This window comes from Bos mutus, chromosome 22 (genome assembly GCF_027580195.1).
Source record: "Bos mutus isolate GX-2022 chromosome 22, NWIPB_WYAK_1.1, whole genome shotgun sequence".
Taxonomy (NCBI): domain Eukaryota; kingdom Metazoa; phylum Chordata; class Mammalia; order Artiodactyla; family Bovidae; genus Bos; species Bos mutus.
In genome coordinates, this window is record NC_091638.1 from 64,172,946 (window position 1) to 64,192,085 (window position 19,140).

Sequence of the window (19,140 nt, forward strand, 5' to 3'; positions counted from 1 at the left end):
TCCCAGTGCACCAGCCCCAAGCATCCAGCATCGTGCACGAACCTGGACTGGCAACTCGTTTCCTACATGATATTTTACATGTTTAATTGCCATTCTCCCAAATCTTCCCACCCTCTCCCTCTCCCACAGAGTCCATAAGACTGTTCTATACATCAGTGTCTCTTTTGCTGTCTCGTACACCGGGTTATTGTTACCATCTTTCTAAATTCCATATATATGCGTTAGTATACTGTATTTATGTTTTTCCTTCTGGCTTACTTCACTCTGTATAATAGGCTCCAGTTTCATCCACCTCATTAGAACTGATTCAAATGTATTCTTTTTAATGGCTGAGTAATACTCCATTGTGTATATGTACCACAGCTTTCTTATCCATTCATCTGCTGATGGACATCTAGGTTGCTTCCATGTCTTGGCTATTATAAACAGTGCTGCGATGAACACTGGGGTACACGTGTCTCTTTCCCTTCTGGTTTCCTCAGTGTGTATGCCCAGCAGTGGGATTGCTGTTTGTTTTTTTTAACTGTGGCAAATACACGTAACGTGAAACTTAACGTCTTCATCACTTTTAAGTGCCCGGTTGAGTGGCCTTAGGTGCAGTCATTCGCACGGTTGTGCACTTATCACCCCGTCCATCCTCCGCAACGCTCCATCTCCGAAGACTGAAGCCCCGCCCCCAGTAGACGCTGGCCTCCCGCTCCTCAGCCCCGCCCCTGCCGCTGCATCCCCCGCCCCCCCCACTGAAGCCCCGCCCCCACTAGACGCTGGCCTCCCCCCTCCTCAGCCCCGCCCCTGCCCCCTGCCCCCCGCCCCGTGAATGTCCATCCTTCTGTGAGCAGGTCACCCAGTGGCTGTCTTCTGGCGCCTGGCTTCTTTCCACGAGCATAAGGTCCTTGAGGTTCGTCCACGTTGCAGCAGGTGTCAGAGTTTCCTCCTTTTAGGGCTGAGTGACATTCCCTTGTATGGAGGGACCACCCTTTCTCCCTTCATCCATCCATGGACACTTGGGCATTTTACATGATTTAGCTGTTGGGAGTCACGATGCCACGAACGTTGGCACACGGGTGTCTGTTCAAGTCCCTGCTCTGGGGCACATGCCCAGAAGAGGGGTTCCTGGGCTGTACGGATATTCTGTGCGTTTTGGAGCAAGCTCCATCCTGGTCTCCACTACGGGATCCTGCGTCCCCACCAAGCTCTTTCCTTTCGGCATGCAGTCCGGCCGTGTTCCATGGGCGTTTACCTGAGACCAGGTGATGGCTGAGACAGAGGCGGAAGGACAGGTGTGCTGGGTCCTCAACGTGTCTCTCTAGCCGCGAACCTGGAAACGCGTGCGTGAACTTAACCTGCTCTGGTTACGCCGGGAGGTTACAGTGACAGAGCCTGGGTCTCCAGTGTGTCTCTGAGGTTCCATCCGGGAGTCCGGTGCCCTCGGGCGCCTGGCCCGGCCCTGGGGACAGCGTGGTGCAGCCACCACCCCGTGAGCCAGCAGAGGAGTGGCCGCTGGCCCAGGAGCTGGCTCGGCGGAACTGGTGGGCCCGGCCCAGCCCGCTGGCTCGCCGGGTGCCTCCAGATTCCCTCTTCAGGGACCTCTTGTCTGAGTCACAGGCAGCGGGGCTGCAGGAGGCCATGAGGCTGGCACAGAGGCCCCTGCTATGATCAGCGCCCCCAGAGGGGCTCCACCAGCAGCGCCCCTTCTTTCAAGCCCAAGTCAACCGTAATTACGTGTGTCGGTGCTGTGGGCGACGTGCCTGGAGGGCCTTTTGTAGCAACTGCCCTTCTGCGTTAAGGGCAAAATGATTCTTTTAAACACAACACGTACGTCAGCCACGTTAGGATTCCCCAGCCTGAGTCAGGCCCACCTGAGCCCACACCCTCCCCTGGGCCCTCAGGGGTGTTCCAGGCCGGGGAGGGGGGGGTCTCTCCCCCAGAGGAGCGGGCCTGGGTCAGCCCCTGCCCGTCCCCAGTGGCTGCGGGGGCGGTCACCAGAGTCTCGATTGGGCACTCTCTTTGGGAAGCTTAAGGCGCGGGGTCCTGGGAGGGTGGGGGAGCCCAGATGGAGGAGGGGCCAGAGCAGCGTCCCTCCCCTGGGGCAGCTGAGGCCCTGGGGCATCTGGCCTGCAGCCGAGGAGGCCAGGCTGTTGGCACATCAAGGGGGCGGGGCGGGGGGGGCGAGCAGGGCTGCAGGGAGGGGCACACGGGGAAGGTGCCCCTGGAGGGACAGAAGGGGGCCGGGGCAAGGAGGTGGGACACACAGGGTAAGATGGCTCAGGCCCCCACTGAGGTTGTTCTGGAAGTGGAGGTTCCCTCCTGCTTGACAGGAGGGGAGGGACCCAGCCCTGCCCTCTCCCCACCCCCACCCTGTGAGGGAGGTCCTCAAATTCAGGAGCCCAGGTGGCTCCCCGCCCCTGGGGTATCAACCTGTCTTTGTCCCATGAGGAAACAGAGATTCCTCCTCCTTGCGCCCCGGGCCAGCACACACCAACCCCCCCAACCCCACCGAGGGCACAGATGCCTGTTCCCTAACCCCCTGGAGTCAGACAGGGACGGGGACCCTTCAGCCCAAGAGCCGGAGCTCGGGGGTCAAGGGGAGACGCCCTTCAGCCAGCTGTCCTCAGGCCGCGGAGACAGGTGGGGGCTCCATCCGAAGGGACAAAAGCAGAGCCTTCTGTCCTTCCCGGGGGCCCCATGTGCCTTCACCGTCACCCCCAACCACTTCATTTCTCCCAAGGCCGCTTTCTCTCGCTGCTGTCGCAGTGTGACCGATGCTCTGGACAGGAAGTGGGGAAACAGGGAGAAACAGCCTCCTCCCAGCCCGCCCTGAGCTGCTGACCTGGGCTGGGTGCTGCCCTGGCCTCGGGCCAGGCCGCCGCCTTTGGCGTTAGCCCGTCTGCTCTGTTTGGGGCTGGTTCAGGACGAACCACGGAGTCCAATGGAAGTGGTCCCTCCCCCCGACCACGTGAGTCTCGGCAAGCAGCAGCACCACTGGGGCCTCAGGCCCTTGAGGCCCACGAGCCAACAGGTGTTTCTCAAAAGAAATCACATGCAGGGTGGGGCATCAGGCAGCTCCAGGGTCCCCAAGCTCTGTGCCTGCCAGACACTCCTCAGAGCATCCCCTTTGCTTGGACACTCGGTGTCACTGGGCCCTGAATGGTGGCCAAGTGGCCTGCCTGCAGCCTGGGACCTGCTGCGGACCATCCACGCTCTCACCCTGGGCCCCACTCGGCCACAGCCTCACAGAGGGCTTTGTAGGTGGGTGGGGAACACATGCTCCAACGTGGCACGTGCTGCCTCCAGACTCCAAAAGGGCTGCCAGGCCTCCTGCATGTGCGTGCGCATTCACTTCAGCCCATGCAGTGGAGTCCTACCGCCTACCCGACCACAGAGCCTCCAGGGCATCTCAGAGCACTTTTATAGGGTTCACCTCCCCACTTGCATTTGCGGATAAGGCATTGGAAGTGCCTGCTGCTTCCAGCTTATTAGACACACTCCCCATGATGTCATCCACACAGGACCAGAGAGGCGCTGCATGGAGAGCTGGGCTGGTCAGCTCTCTGTGGCCGTGGTGGGCAGAGTCAGACCCGGCGTGGCCCTGAGGCCAGGCCGTGCGAGGGGTGAGGCTGGGGCTGCTGGCCTACTGCCCACGGGGCTCAGTGGTGTAACCGCGCAGGTCCTCAGCACAGGGACACCCCGCTGGTGCCCACTCAGCATGCTCTCAATTGAGGACCTGGAGTCGTCCTTCACCTGCTGGTGTGCAGGCCCCGCCCCCTGCTGCACAGGGAGCTGTGAGGCCAAGCGGGGGACACTCCCTCCATGGGCGCACACAACCGCACGCCAGCACGAGTGGACACGGACACACGTCCGCGGCCCCACCACACGCCTCGATGCTCAGCCAGGGTGGGGAGGAAGCCACCGGCTTTAAGCTGGTGCTGGACGCTGGGCCCTCAGGCTCGCCAGGACAAGGAAGCCGCCTGCTCCCAGCCCAGGGTCTCGCCTGCAGCATCTTTACAGGGGGGTGGGGACAGGACTGCAGGGCTGGAGCAGACCCCCAGCAGAAGTCGCTGGACCATGGCACCCTCTCGTCTCCCAGAGTGGTCCCAGGAGGGAATCCCAGGAGGGGTAATGCAGAGTCACCCTGGACGAGGGACGCTGCCTCTCTCCCTCCTGTCTCCTGGGCCGACCATGGTACAGCTGAGGGAATAGACGCGCTCCCCAAGGCCAGGGGGAGCTTAGGGCATCCTTGAAGGAGCACAGGGGGAGTCTGGCCAGACTGCGTCTGAGCCCAAGCGAGGCCCTGCCTGGACCTGGGGGAGGGGCCCGGGTCTAGAGGGATCACCTCCTAATCAGGAGGGGACAAGACTGGGGTTTGAATAAACTGTGGTTGGAGACCAGTGAGGACATGGTCACGCCCCAACTCCTGCATGGGCTGGCACCCGCCACCAAGACCCGCAGGACGTGGCCTGCAGCGTCTCCCGAGGGGCGGGCAGCAGCCCCACTCAGTTGGGGATCTGCCCGCCGGCGCCTTCTGAGTCGTGTCCCACGTGCGTCTTTGCCACAGCAGGGCTTTCAGGGACCTGACTGGCGAGGCCCAGTGGAGAGCCGCATCTGCGCTGCCTTCTCCCGGGGCGGGGGTCAGCAGGCAGCATAAATGCGGAGGGTGCGGGGGCGAAAAGCCCGCAGCAGCGTGGTTTGGGAGCCTGGGGGCACGGGGACTCAGAGACCCAGAGTGCAGCATCCTGGGCCGCGGCTGGAGAGCACACTGAGACAGACATGCCCCTCGGGGCCCCGCAGGCCGAGGCCCAGCAGCACCTGGGTCCCCTGGAGACGGGGGCGGGGGGACCCAGGGTCCAGCCAGATGGAGGAACCAGCGAGGACCCCGGGGGCCGTCGGGGAGCCAAGCATCGCTGCACACGGCCTGGCACCCCTGGTCCTTGCCGGTTCCTGCATCTGGCTGGACCCTGGGTGCCCCCCACCCCGCCCCAGGGGACCCAGGTGCTGCACACGGCCCGGCAGTGCCTCTGGGGGCGTCTGGTCACGTGCAGGAGAGAGCGCGAGAGACGGGTGACCAGAAGGTAGGGAGTGGACACACAGGTGTACACGCACATGTACACACGTGTGCACACACACTCTCGTACACACGCATGTGGGGACGCACGTAGATAGGCTCACACAGATGTGTGCTTTTTATTTTTAACAGAAGGACAGTCCTCACACACAAGTGTTGTGGGTTTTTTTTTTTTTGTGTGTGCTGGTTAAAAAAGAAAAGAACCACATTTATTTTACAGGGTAGTATTCTCTTAAAGTATTATACAAGAATGTTTTTTAATTTAACGTTTCCTCGGGGTAGAGCACAGGAAGAGAAAAGACTTTTCTGAGGTCAAATTGCTGTAGATTTGATTATGAAATTGGGTGAATACTTCACAATTAAGTCGACATTTTGAAAACCAAAGTAATATAAATGAACATAACCACAAATGAAACTAATGGCATTAACGGGGAAATTATTTCACGTATCAGTTTGTATGCCACTGCACAATGGAAAGAAATCTCACTTTTTTCAGTAACTTTATTGTTAGTAACGATACTGATGATGTTCCCCTGAAACTGTCTAATGATAGAGATGATGGGCGATAGATAAATGCCAGGTAGCTAGACGGATGGACAGATGGATGGATGGATAGACAGAGGGATGGATGGACAGACAGACAGGTACATAGATAAGAGGGCAAGAAAATAAGTCATTTCTTTGTTGTTGTTCAGTCGCTAAGTCGTGTCCGACTCTCTGTGACCCCATGGACTGCAGCACGCCAGGCTTCCCTGCCCTTCACGATCTCCCGGAGCTTGCTCAAACTCATGTCCATCGAGTTGTGATGCCATCCAACCATCTCATCCTCTGTCGTCCCCTTCTCCCACCCTCAGTCTTTCCCAGCATCAGGGTCTTTTCCAATGAGTCAGTTCTTCGCATCAGATGGCCAAAGTATTGGAGCTTCAGTCATTAAGAACCCAGATTTTTTTAGCAAAGATAAAGAGATACAAACATAAAATCAAAGAAGGAAAATCCTGCTACACTAAAGCTCAGCTGAAATGATCTATAATCTCACACATAGCCTTGAACGCGTGTCTCATCAGCAAGTAGGGGCAGTGCTGACGATGTTTAGGGTCACACGGATCCGGCGCAGGGGTGACCTAGACGCTCCTCCCAAGCTCAGGCGGGACAGAGGCGCCTGAGAGGAGAGAAGCCCAGAGCTTCCTGCGGGGCCAGAAAGGCAGGGATGTGGGAAACCAGAGGCCTCGGGGATACACAGCTCCCGATGGCCCGAGCGGGGGCGATCTGAGCACTGCAGGGTCTTGATGACGGAAGTAAACACCCGAGGACTACCTAAGCAGAAGCGACAAGTTCCCGGCAGAAGCGTCCCTCAAGTGTGTGTGGAGGGTCTGGCCCTCAAAGAGCCAGGGCTTTAGGGCCCACCCTTTGGGGGTGGCTGTGCCCAGTGACCTCCTTCCAAAGAGGGCAGTGTGCGCTGAAGAGAGGACAGCCTGGCGATCTCCCCTCGTCCAGGTGCGCAGGGCAGCGGTGCCCGCAGCAGGCAGGTGCCCTGGGGGGTGGAGGAGGGGCACTTCCTCCCCAGACCCGCCGCCCTCCTCGCTGGGGAGAAACCCCACAAACTCCTGGCGGCTACTCAAAACCGTCCAGCTCAGCAAAAGCAAGGCAGGTCTGAGCTGTCACAGCCCAGATCAGATCAGATCAGTCGCACAGTTGTGTCCGACTCTTTGTGACCCCATGAATCGCAGCACTCCAGGCCTCCCTGTCCATCACCAACTCCCGGAGTTCACTGAGACTCACGTCCATCGAGTCAGTGATGCCATCCAGCCATCTCATCCTCTGTCGTCCCCTTCTCCTCCTGCCCCCAATCCCTCTCAGCATCAGGGTCTTTTCCAATGAGTCAACTCTTCTCATGAGGTGGCCAAAGTACTGGAGTTTCAGCTTCAGCATCATTCCCTCCAAAGAAATCCCAGGGCTGATGTCCTTCAGAATGGACTGGTTGGATCTCCTTGCGGTCCAAGGGACTCTCAAGAGTCTTCTCCAACACCACAGTTCAAAAGCATCAATTCTTCAGCGCTCAGCCTTCTTCACAGTCCAACTCTCACATCCATACATGACCACAGGAAAAACCATAGCCTTGACTAGACGAACCTTTGTTGGCAAAGTAATGTCTCTGCTTTTGAATATGCTATCTAGGTCGGTCATAACTTTGCTTCCAAGGAGTAAGCGTCTTTTAATTTTATGGCTGCAATCACCATCTGTAGTGATTTTGGAGCCCAGAAAAATAAAGCCTGACACTGTTTCCACTGTTTCCCCATCTATTTCCCATGAAGTGGTGGGACTGGATGCCATGATCTTCGTCACAGCCCAGAGGAGCCTAAACGCCCCGTGTTGCCCTGAGTGGGACCCTGGAGCAGGAAAGGGACCCTGGGTAACAATTAAGGAAATCTGAATTAAATGTGGGCTTTAATTAGTAACAGTGTATCAGTATTGGTCAACTGATTGTGACAAAAGTACCATCTTTATGTAACATGTTTGTAACAGGGGACATGGGGTCGGGGCGAGGGATTCCCTGCTGTATGATCACAATTTTTCTCTAAATCTAAAACCATTATAAAATCAAAAGTGTGTTTAAACACAAAACATAGTAATTGCAACGGATTCAGATGTATTAAATAGGGTTTTTTTAAACATCCCTGAATTCATCATGACACTTTTAAAGAATGGGTTGCTTTCTTTTTAAATTTCGACTGGAGTATTGTTGGTCTGCAGTGCTGTGTTAGTTTCAGGGGTTCAGTTATGCAGACACATGCATCCGTTCTTCTTTAGTCTCTTTTCCCATGTTGATTGTCACCGAATAGTGAGGAGAGTTCTCGGTGCTAGACCGTAGGTCCTTGTTGGATATCTGTCTTACGTATAGTAGTGTGTGTGTGTGTGTGTGCGTGTGTGTGTGTGTGTGTTTATCGCAAGCTTCTGCTTACCCCCCAGCCCCATGTTCCCCTTTGGTAACCGTGAGTTTGCTTTCGACGTCTGTGTGTCTGCTTCTGTTTTTGTAGATGGTAAGTTCGTTTGTTCCATTTTTAAATTAGATCGCACGTGTGAGTACTCTCACTGGTGTTGGTCTCTGTCTGACCTACATAATTCACCGAGTGTGACAGTCTCTAGGTCCATCCGTGTGGTTGCAGATGGCATTATTTCGTTCTTTTATGGCTGAACAATACTCCGTTGTGTATATGTGCCACATCTTCTTTACCCATCCCTCTGTCAGAGGACACGCAGGCTGCTTCCATGTCCTGGCTACTGTGAATGCTGCAGTGAGCATGGGGTGAATGTGTCTCTTTGGATTATGGTTTTCTCCAGGTATATCCCCTGGAGCGAGACTGCAGGACCACATGATCATTTTTAGTATTTTAAGGACTCTTCATCCTGTTCTCCACAGAGGGTGTACCAGTTTACATTCGAGAATGGGTCACTTGAAGGAGCACGTTCATTACTCTGGAAACTGGCAAATAGAAAGGAAGAATGAGGCATGCATCTTGCCCTTCTTAAAGAAACTGCCCCTCGGGGCAGTCAAACAGTTGAGAAGGGGAAGTTTCTCTTTACAGATTATTCCAAATGATAAATGGAGAAGGAACACCCTAAGTAGAATATCAGCATTTTACAGCCCCCGGGCAGTAAATGATCCAGGCAGTGACCTTCGGCGGCTGCTAGAAATGTTACTGATCAACTAACAGGGCGGGGATCAGGCTGACCGTGCGCAAACCCATCCATAAGCTTTAACATCCCAGAAAGCCTCGAGCCGACACTCGGGGGCTCCGATGGGGGCACACAGCCCCACCTGTGACGTCCGCCTGACACAAAGCAGGCCTGAAGCGGGTCCCAGCCTCCAGCCTGCAAAGCACAGGCAAACGGAAGACAGAGGCACACAGTCAACAAAACCAAGAGGGGTGACGGCTCCCTTGCTTCAGCAAACGGACCGGGAGGGAATAAAAGAGGAACCGGGGAGGCTGCAGAGTGAGAAAGACTTCGCAGTCACGCCACCCAACGCAGTGTCTGGCTCCTGGTCCCGGTGAAGCGGCTGTCGTCTTGGGGACACTTGCGAGACAGCTGGGAAGCCCTCTAGCCCTGATGGGATACTTCCTGACCCATGGGATGAGGGCTACCTTTTAGCTGCGATAGTAGTATTGTGGCTGTGCTTTTAGTGTGAGACTCTGTCTTTTCACACAGAGCTGCCAGGACTGCTCTCAGGCAGGGTGAGAGGAAGCTGGGGCTTGCGCCAGGAGGACCCGTGAGGGTTGCGGGGCGGCTTGGAGGCGCTGGAACCGCCCACCTGATGATGCTGCCACTGGCTGATGAGGCCTTGGTGATACGGAAGAACAGTCTCTCTGCTCTTGGTCACTCATAGGACAACATTCCATAATAGAAAATGTAGAAATGAGCTTCCTTTTAATTAATAGGCTGTTTCTCTGAGCAATTAAAAAAAAATTATTGGAGTATAGTTGATTTACGATGTTGTATTAGTTCCAGATGTACAGCAAAATGAGTCAGTTACACATACACATGTATCCACGCTTTCTAAGATTCTTTTCCTGCATAGGCTATTACGGAGTGTTGAGTAGAGTTCCCCGTGCTGTACAGCAGGTCCTTATTAGTGATCTATCAAACACATGGGCTTCCCTGGTGGCTCAGACAGTAAAGAATCCACCTGCAATGCGGGAGACCTGGGTTCGATCCACGGGGTGGGAAGATCCCCTGGAGGAGGGCATGGCAACCCACTCCAGTGTAGTAGTGGGCACTTGTCAATCACATCTGCCAATGTACCCGTCCCCGCTTCACCCCCTGGCAGGCATGTTTGTTTTCTCATCTGTGACTCTACTTTTATTTTAAGCAGGTTTTGAGTTTATAGGGAGAAACAGAGCCAAAAGTGCAGAGTTCCCTCATCCCCTCTCACTCCTCCTTACCTACCCATTTCTGTTTTTACCATCTTGCTCCAACGTGGTACAGTTTGTTACAGTTGATGAACCAACACTGATACAATATTGACACATTATTATTAACTGAAGTTTACATTAGGGTTCCCTCTTCCCCCTCTCCCTCTCTGGACTTGGACAGATGCCACCATTGCAGTCCTGCACAGAGTAACTGTGTCATGGCTCTAAAACTCCCCTGCGCTCCACCTGTTTATCCCTCCCTCCTCCCGAGCACTGGCAACCCCTGATCTTTTTGTGGTCTTCATAGTTTTGCTGTTTCCAGCATGTGATGTAGTTGGCATCATACAGCATGTAGCCTTTACAGACTGGCTTCCTTCACTTAGCGTGTGCACTGAAGGTTCCTCCGGGTGTCTTGGGGCTTGAGAGTCCGTTTCTTTTCATCGCTGTGAAACAGTCCATTGTCGGGAGGTAGCAGTTTATTTATCCGCTCACCTACTGAAAGCCTTCTTGGTGGTGTGTAAGTTTTGGCGTCTGTGAATAAAGCTGCTGTGAATGTCCATGTCTAGGGTCTTGTGTGGGCAGGAATTTCAGCTTATTTGGGTGAATGGTCACCAAGGAGCCTGACTGCTGGGTCAGACAGTTATGGTATGTTTGGTCTTCTAAATCACCACCGGACTGTCTACCAAATGGCTGTGCCTTTTAGCACTTACCCCAGCAAGGAGAGTTCCTGTTGCTTCACATCCTTGACAGTGTTTGGTGGTGTGAGTGTCTTGGACTTTGGCCATTCAAGTAGGTGTATACTGGTATCTCATGGTTGTTTCCATTTGCATTTCCCTAATGACATACGACTGGAGAAGGAAATGGCAGCCCACTCCAGTGTTCTTGCCTGGAGAATCCCATGGGCTGAGGAGCCTGGGGGGCTGCAGTCCATGGGGTTGCAAGGAGTCGGACACGACTGAGCGACTAGGCAGTGACATATGATATTGATCACCTGTGTATCTTCTTTGGGGAGATGTCCGGATATTTTGCTTGGTTTTTATTTGGGTCCTTTAAGAGTTCTCTGTGTATTTTGGACGCCGGTCCTTTATCTGACGTGTGTTTTGGAAACATTTCCTCCCCGTTTGTGGTTGCCTTCTCCTTCTCTTCACAGTGTATTCTGCGGTTTTCCATTTTAATGAGGTCTTGTTCATCAATTCTTCCTTTCATGGAGAGTGCTTTTGGTGTCTTATCTAAGAAGTCATTGCTAAGTTCAGGGTCACCTAGATTTTCTTTTACATTATTTTCCAGAAGTTTTATAATTTTTGTGTTTTACATTTAGGTCTGTGACACATTTGAGGTTAATTTTTGTGAAAGGTGTAAGGTGAGGTCTGTGTCTAGATTTTTTTTTCTTTTTTTTGCATGTGGGTATCCCATTGTTCCAGCACCATTGTTGAAAAGATGATCTTTTGTCCGCTGAATTGCCTTTGTGCCTTTGTCAAAGATCAGTTACTGTATTTGTGTGGGTCTACTTCTGGGCTCTCTATTCTACTCCGTGGATCTGTTTGTTCTTTGACCAATACTTGATTGGTAAAGTTTTATAATAAGACTTGAAGTCAGACAATGTCAGGCGCCTGACTTTGTGTTTCTTCAGTGCTGCAGTGGCTATTTTGGGTCTTTTGCCTTTCCATGTAAAGTTAGAATCAGTTTGTCAGTATTCACAGAGTAACTGGCCAGGATAGAAGTCAGGCCTTTGGCGGGGGCGGGGGGACCGGGGGTGTTCCCTTAAATATGCGCTTCCTGTCAGGGGGCACTACACACTGGTGAAGTGGGGCGGGGGGACTGGGGGTGTTCCCTTAAATATGCGGAAGTGTGAGAGACAATTAATACGAAAGACAAAGCCCAAAACAAATATACTGTGAAGGGAAGAGAAAGAGGAAACAGATCATGCAGGGAGAGTCAGATCATGAAAAGACATTATTAATATGATCAGTGAGATAAAAGATATTGCATCTTTTAAGAACAAAATGCTCTTTTATAAAGTAACAGAGAACAAAAGAGCTCTTGAAATTAAAAAATATTATAGCAGATATGAAATAGATTGAAAAATAAATTGAAAAAGAGTCTTCCAGAAAGAGAAAGATGTGGAAAGTTGGAAAGATAATTTAGAAAGTCCAGTGTGTGCTAAATAAAGGTACCTCAAAGAGAAAATGAAAGAAGTGTTCGGGAAATAATGGAAGGAACCGTTCTAGAATGAAGGGGTGCAAGTTCTTGATGGAAAGGGATTCGTGAGTACCCAGTACGAGCGATGAACACACCAGGGCACATCAGCAAAGTCCGGAAAACCTGGGCCAAGAAAATACCTCCCAAGGTCCTCTATCTGGGCAGGGAGGGGGCAGTCTTCTTAAATGTTTTTGTCTGTTTCATCAATTTGAGAAAAGGGTATTAAAGTTTCCTACTGTGTTTGAAGAGCTGCCTGTTCTTTAATTCTGTCAAATCGGGCTTCATTATACTAAGGCTCTGTGACTAGGTGCGTACACGCTTATGCCTGTTACGCCTTCCGTGTGAATGACCTCTTGTATCATTATGAACTATCCCTCTTTATTTCTGGAAATGCTTTTTTCCTTAAGTCTGTTTTTGTCCCAGCTTTGTTGATCTATAAATTATGTACCATAAAATTTCAGCCTCTTGAGTTACACAGCCCAGTGGATTCTAGCATATTCAGAGTTGCGCAGCCATCACTGCCAGCCTAATTTGGGAAGCTGTGTCACTCCAGAGAGGGCTCTCTTGCCCACCGAGGGGCTCATTCCTCCAGCCCGTTGGGCTACTGTGAATAATGCTGTTATGAACTTTTGTGTACAGGAACTTGTGTGATTGTGTTTTCAGTCCTCTTGGTCATATACAAGGCCTGGAGTTTCTGGATCGTATCGTAAGCTCTATGTTTAACTTTGAGGAATTGCCAAAACACTTTTCAAAGTGGATGAAGTCTACTTTGTGAGATAGTAACATAGCCACTCCATCTATGGGAATTTTTTTCCCATTTATTTCCTTTCAATCTGTGTTGAGTGCGCCGACAGCATATTTGGGCCCTTCTTTTCCATGGTGTGTGTGTGTTTTTAAACAATGCCTGCTTTTTACCTGGAGTCTCACCGCATTGACTTCTGATGCCGTTCAGCTTGCCTTGTGCTGCTCTTCAGCTCTCCTCTTTTCTCCCTTTTCCGCTTTATTTTGGATTTTGGATTATTTGACTACTTTTAAAACTCCTTTTTATCTGCTTTTAGCTGTGTCTCTTTCCATTCTCTTCAGTGGTGGCTCCAGGACTGCAGTGTACATCCTTAACTTCTTCCACCCACTCAGAATTCATAGTGCACACTTCACATAAAGCATAAAACTTGACAACCGTATAGATGTGTCTGCCTCAGCCCTGCTGCAACTGTCCCACGGACAGTTACCCACATTAGAAGCCCTAGAGACCAGTGTCATTTCCGCCTAAAACAGTCGTATCTGTTTAATAAGGATAAAATAATCTTTCGTATTTTGCCCAGGTGTGTATCATTTCTGATATCCTCACGCCTTCTAAAGATTCATTGTCATTTTCCTCCAGCTTAGAGAACTTCCTTTAGCTTTGTTTGTAGTGCAAGCCTGCTGGCAGCAACTTCTCTGGCAATAACTCATCATTTATTTACAAAGGTCTTTATTTTGCCCCCATTCTTTGTATTTTCAAGTGGTTACAGAATTCCAGGTTGACAGTTACTTTTTTACAGGTTTAAAACATTGTTCCAGGCTCTTCTTGTCTCTGTAGTTTCTGATGTGAGGTCCACACAGTTCCTGTGTAAGTAACGTGTCCTCCTCTGCCCGCGTTAATAAGATTTCGTGTTACCTTTGGCTTTCAGCGAATTAACTGTAACGTGCCCAGGCCTGACTTTTCTTTATATTTATCATTTTTGGGAATCACTGGGCTTCTTGAATCTGTACATTAATGTCCTTCACCCAGTCGGGGAACTTTTCAGCCATCGTTTTTTCTTTCTCCCTTTTCTAGGACTCTTGACTTTCTCCCCTTCTGGGCCTCTAATTCTCATCATCTTAGACCTTCTGATGTTGTCCCACGAGTGCTTAACACTGTGTTCACTTTTGAAAACCTCCTCTTTCTTCATATTGGATAAGTTCTATTTCCGTATTGAGGTTCACTCTTTTCTCTGTCATATCCATTCTGCTGTTAAGCCCATCCAGTGTGTCTTTGCAGATTCCGTGGTGGCCCAGACGATAAAGACACCTGGGGTGTCTATTGCATCTGCGAAGACGCACCACGCTGGTGAGCCTGTGGCTCCACCGCACTGACCGCATTTAAGGAATCCACAGCAGGCCGAGAAGTAGAGCAAAACAGGGCCAGGCAGTCGCAGGGGACGCGGGGTGTTGGGTGCTTCTTATTCCTCAATCACCTGGGCAATACTCAGAGTGGTCACAGGCTTCACCCTCCATGCCCAGCGCTCACACCAGGATCTGGGGGAGGGGATAGCAGGGGACAGAGCCCATCTGGGCGGCATGTTGGTGCCGGGGGCGTGAGGGAGGGGGCCGGGCTGGAGCCGTGGAGCCCTGGCGATCAGGGGAGGTAGCTCAGGGGCAGCTCGGCCCCCTGCTCTGAGACAGGCCCGCCTTCCTCTCGGTGGTGGGCTCTGGAGAGGTGGAGGGTTGTGGGCTCGGGAGAGGTGGAGGGTGGTGGGCTCGGGAGAGGTGGAGGGTCGTGGGCTCAGGAGAGGTGGAGGGCGGTGGGCACATGGGCCTGCAGCCCGGCTGAGCCCTGGGAGGTGCCCAGTGCCGGGGGCTCAGGCCCCACCGGCCCACAGGACATCGCCGGGGTCCTGTGTGCCTTCGTGCCGCGAGCACCATCCCAGTAGGGACGGATGGGGATCAGAGGGCACGAACAGGCTGTGACCGGCACCAAGAGCTCCCGGCCGAGGGGCTCTGATGGACGGTGTGTCAGCCAAGGTGATCCTGGTGACCCTAGGGTCAGGGTCCCGGGAGCGGTTGTCCCTCCGAGTAACATAGTGACGCATCGGCCTTAGCACCTCCCCAGCCAAGCTTTCCGTCTTTTCTGGCCTCTGGACCAGAGAGGAGGAAGGAAGGAGTGCCCGGAGGGAACAGGGGTGTCTGGGCGAGGGACAAGGCAGCCGAGTGTCGCGTTCCCTCCTAACCATGCCATGGAAGGCCCACCGGGCAGGGAGCCTGTGCTGGGCTTCGGTGTGAAGCTGGTGGCCCAGAAGCTGCTCCTGGGGCTGCCCCGGGGGACATCTCTGAGGCTCATGCTGCCCAGGAGGTAGTCCTGTCCCCCGGCAGGTGCGGGAACGTTCACTCCCAGGAAGCAGCCCTGGCCGGCCCCCGGGCCTCAGCCTCCCGGTTTCCCTGAGGACCACCCTCGCTCCCACGGGGCCCGCCCGCCTGCGACCCCTCCACTGGGCTCACCGCCCGCCTCCTCTCCCCGCAGGTGAACAACGAGAACGTCGTCAAGGTTGGCCACCGGCAGGTCGTGACCATGATCCGCCAGGGAGGGAACCACCTGGTCCTCAAGGTGGTCACGGTGACCAGGAGTCTGGACCCGGATGACACCGCCCGGAAGAAAGGTGCCTGCCCCCGCCCCCAGCCTGCCCGAGGGACGCAGCGAGCAGGGCGGGGGCCTGTCTCCCTGCGTCCTGGGCTCAGGCACCTGCAGGGCGCCCCATCGCTCGCCCTCCGCAGGGCTCCCAGTCCCCCACTGAGAGCAGGAAACAAGTCGGAAAGGGCGCTTAGGAGGTAAGGGCCGCCCCGGCCTCAGGCCCGGCTGTGCTCAGCAGACAGACGGGGGCCTGGGGCTCCCGCTCCAAACACTTGCATCGGCCACTGCAGCAGCTCACGGCCTGGGCCCGAGGAAGGCAGAGGTCCAAGAGCCTCCCCAAGAGTGGTCACAGCTGGGGGACACGGGGCCGGAGTGAGGCCTGCAGAGGGCAGCCAGGAGCAGGCCAGATGCACCCCCTTAGGAGGCTGGAGGCGCGTGTGAGAACTTCCAGCACTTCCTGTGACCACCGCCAGCTCCCTGCCCCGGGGCAAGGCCCATCTGAGCCATCCCAGCAGGTCAGGGCCCTCCTGACCCTTCTGGAAGGACGAGCGAGGGCAGCAGGGGGCCAGGCTCTCAACTCCGTCTCTCCCGCCCGCCCCCTCCCAGCTCCTCCGCCTCCAAAGCGAGCTCCGACCACGGCCCTCACCCTGCGCTCCAAGTCCATGACCTCGGAGCTGGAGGAGCTCGGTAAGTGCCGGCTCCCACCCGCCCGGCCCCGCGCCCAGTGTGCCCACAGACTGGCCTCGCAGAGCCCCAGCCTGTGCATGGTACCCCCGCTTGCCCGCTCGCCCCTCTCCCGGCCCCAGTGACCGGGAGGGCGTCAGGAAGCCTCCCTGAGTGTGGTCTCCTGCACTGGCCCCCTGCGTCCCTCCTGGGCTCGGGGGAGCTTCACCATTGGGCCTCCTCTCTCTTGTTTCGTCTAACATTGTTTTGTTTTGAATTTTTGGGCCTCTCACTAGTGGATAAAGGTAAGCAGAGCCCTGCGGTCTAGGGTGCCCGCGAGATCTTTCCTCTCGCGCGTGGCCCCAGGGGCGGGTACAGACAGCAGTGGGCTGGCGGGCTGCAGGCCAGGGCACGGGGCTTGCTGGGGCCTTCTCTAGAGGACCAGAAGGGACAGAGGGCTGTGTCCGCTGGGCCCCAGGGCATGGCCTGGGGAGGGCGCGCAGAGCCATGTGGGCCCCTGGCCTAGCTGCATGGCTTATAACGAGGGTGGCACCCAGTGCTGGCGAGCTGCCATCCTGGAGGGTCAGGGACCCCCCGGGTCAGGGACCACGGCTCAGGGACACGTCCCCGAGGAGGCTGCTCTGACCACGCAGGAGCGGCCAGGGGCTGAAGGCTCTCTTGGCTGAGAGGGCTTGGCGGGCAGGGAAGAAGGGTAGCATCTGTGACTTGGCACAGGGCAGCTTCCAGGAGCACAAAACCAGCCCTGATGCAGAGCCCGCCCCCGCAGGCCCAGCCGGTCAAGGGGGCGAGGTCTGAGCACCCTCGCTGGTCTGGGACTCTCCAGGGGCTCTGACCGGGCCCAGCCTTAAGGGGGAGACCCTTGGACCCTTCCGTCCAGAAGAAGGACACAGTGGCCTCTCCCCATCTGCGGCTCCTCTGTCAGGGTCTCCCAGGGCCTGGGCCAGCCCTCGTGAGCGCCCCTTGCCCATCACCGCATCCTGGGGCTAGACCTGCAGCTGGGTCGACGGCCTAGGTCTTCTAGAAACCGGCAGCCCTGCCGTGGGGCCTCCCAGCCCCGCCAGAGCCCCCTCCCGCTGGCTCCTTCTGGACCACACCTTGTCTGTCCAAACAAGACTCTCCAGAAACTACCCCCTGCACCCCAGGCCCGGCCCAGCCCCCGAGAGGGACAGCGGTGTGACTGTCCACGTGAGCGTCCCTAAAGCCGGTGGCGTTTGCCACGAGGGCTCCCCCAGGACGACCCACAGGCAGATCACCTCTCGAGGGGGCTCCAGCTGCGTCAGCCCAGGGCTGAGGGTCCTTCCTGAGAGCTGTCGGCGTGTGACGCCCACTGCGGCGGGGGCAGGAGCTGTGAGAGGGGACCCCCTTGTCCTCCGCAGACAGGGCAGGCCCCCAGGTCCCAGGAGAGTGGACCACGCCCCCTCACCCGCCTGCATCTGCCTCGGACCACGGGCCCCCGTGGTGGAGTGGGCGGTCATCAGGCCTTCAGCGAGGGAGCCCGACCTGGGCCCCGGGAGTCGCTGCCCCCACCCCTGCCGCCCTGGGACTCACACTTGCCCTTTCTGTTTGCAAGCCTCCGTCCGGAAGAAGAAGGGTAAGGGGCGAGCCCCCACCACCCCGTGACCCTCACTCGATGTCCAGAGTGTGTCGTGACCCGTACTGTCTCCTCCCTGCTCGGGGTCCTCCAGGGGGAGGCCCAGCCCGGGACGCGTCCCGTCTCGTGTGGCGTCTGCCCCGCCTCTCCCCGTCTGTGCTCGCCCAGCGTGTCTGCGTCTCCCCGAGTCATGTCCACGTCATCGACGTGTCCCCCGTCGTCCAGTGGGGCCTGCCTGGGTCGGGGCTGGGAGGCCTTCCTGCGGGCTGGTGGTTCGGGTGCAGGCTAGCAGGGCCCCTGGCAAGCGAATCGCTGACTGCCCTTTGCCATGGGCAGGGACCACTGCCCCTTAACGTCCAGGAAGCCCACTCTCCACGGGCAGGAAGGCTGCCCTGGAACTGGAGGGGAGGGGCACTGCCAGGCCACACGCTCCCTGCCCCCGGCTGGCGGTGGCGCAGAGGACCCAGCCTCCGCTCTGTGAGCAGCCCCTCCCGCCCCCAGCAGCCAGGCCCCCGTGGACATGCCCCTCGCCAGCAGTGCCCACGGGCGGGGTGTTTCTCACCTGGTCGCTGGAGAGTTACCAGTGCAGAGAAAGGAGGGGATCCTCTCGCAGGCCCGGGCTCTGCCACTAAGGCACGACGCAGAACGCAAACCGCCGGGATGGCGGGGGTCGGGGGGTGGTCCTTGGAGTCCGGAGGGACCGCATCTGGGGTCTCGGGTCCGGGAGCACCAGAACGCACCTCTCTTACCCACAGTCTCCCGAGGCAGGCTGACCCCGACAGCCTCTCTCTGCAGCGGTCCTGGGCCTCCACCCCGCCAACCCCCCGCTCAGAGATTCCCAGTGGGCTTTCCAGGCTCGATCACCCTCTTGACACTGGGGCGGATGCCTGGGGCACAGAAAGTTACCCTCTGAACCCGCTTCGGTCCAAGGCCAAGGCCAGCTGGCGTGAACCGCTGTTTCTGCCCACTGTGCCTTCCAGAAGAGGCCCTGCTCGTGGGCCGCAGGAACCCCATGGCCGTCATCGGGCTGGTGGAGAGGGCTGCCGCCAGGAGGAGCAGCTCAGACTCGGGCTGGCCCAGCGTCGGGGGCACGTGCGGCCTGGCCCTGCCCAGCCCAGGGCCCCCAGTGGCCCCCGGCCTGCGGCAAGAGGACACGTACGGAGGTGCGGCCGCCTGGGCCGGAGCGGAGTCACACAGGACAGGCAGGGCTCCTGGAGGGGCCCACCTCCCTTTGCACAGCGGAGAGTTGAAAGTGAATCTGAGTTTGAGCTTAGATGCCGCACTTAGTCCCCGAGGAATCTCCCGAGGACCTGCTCCATTCCCAGAG

The 19,140-nt window shown here is 56.0% G+C and overlaps 1 protein-coding gene across 1 annotated transcript in view; it reads left to right on the forward strand.

Moving 5' to 3' along the window:
• SHANK2 (SH3 and multiple ankyrin repeat domains 2) overlaps positions 1 to 19,140 on the forward strand; it is a 563,804-nt gene that overhangs the window by 525,230 nt on the left and 19,434 nt on the right. The window contains 2 exon segments of the mRNA XM_070359054.1: positions 15,431 to 15,566; positions 16,145 to 16,225. Coding sequence (XP_070215155.1) covers positions 15,431 to 15,566; positions 16,145 to 16,225 — 217 coding nt within the window.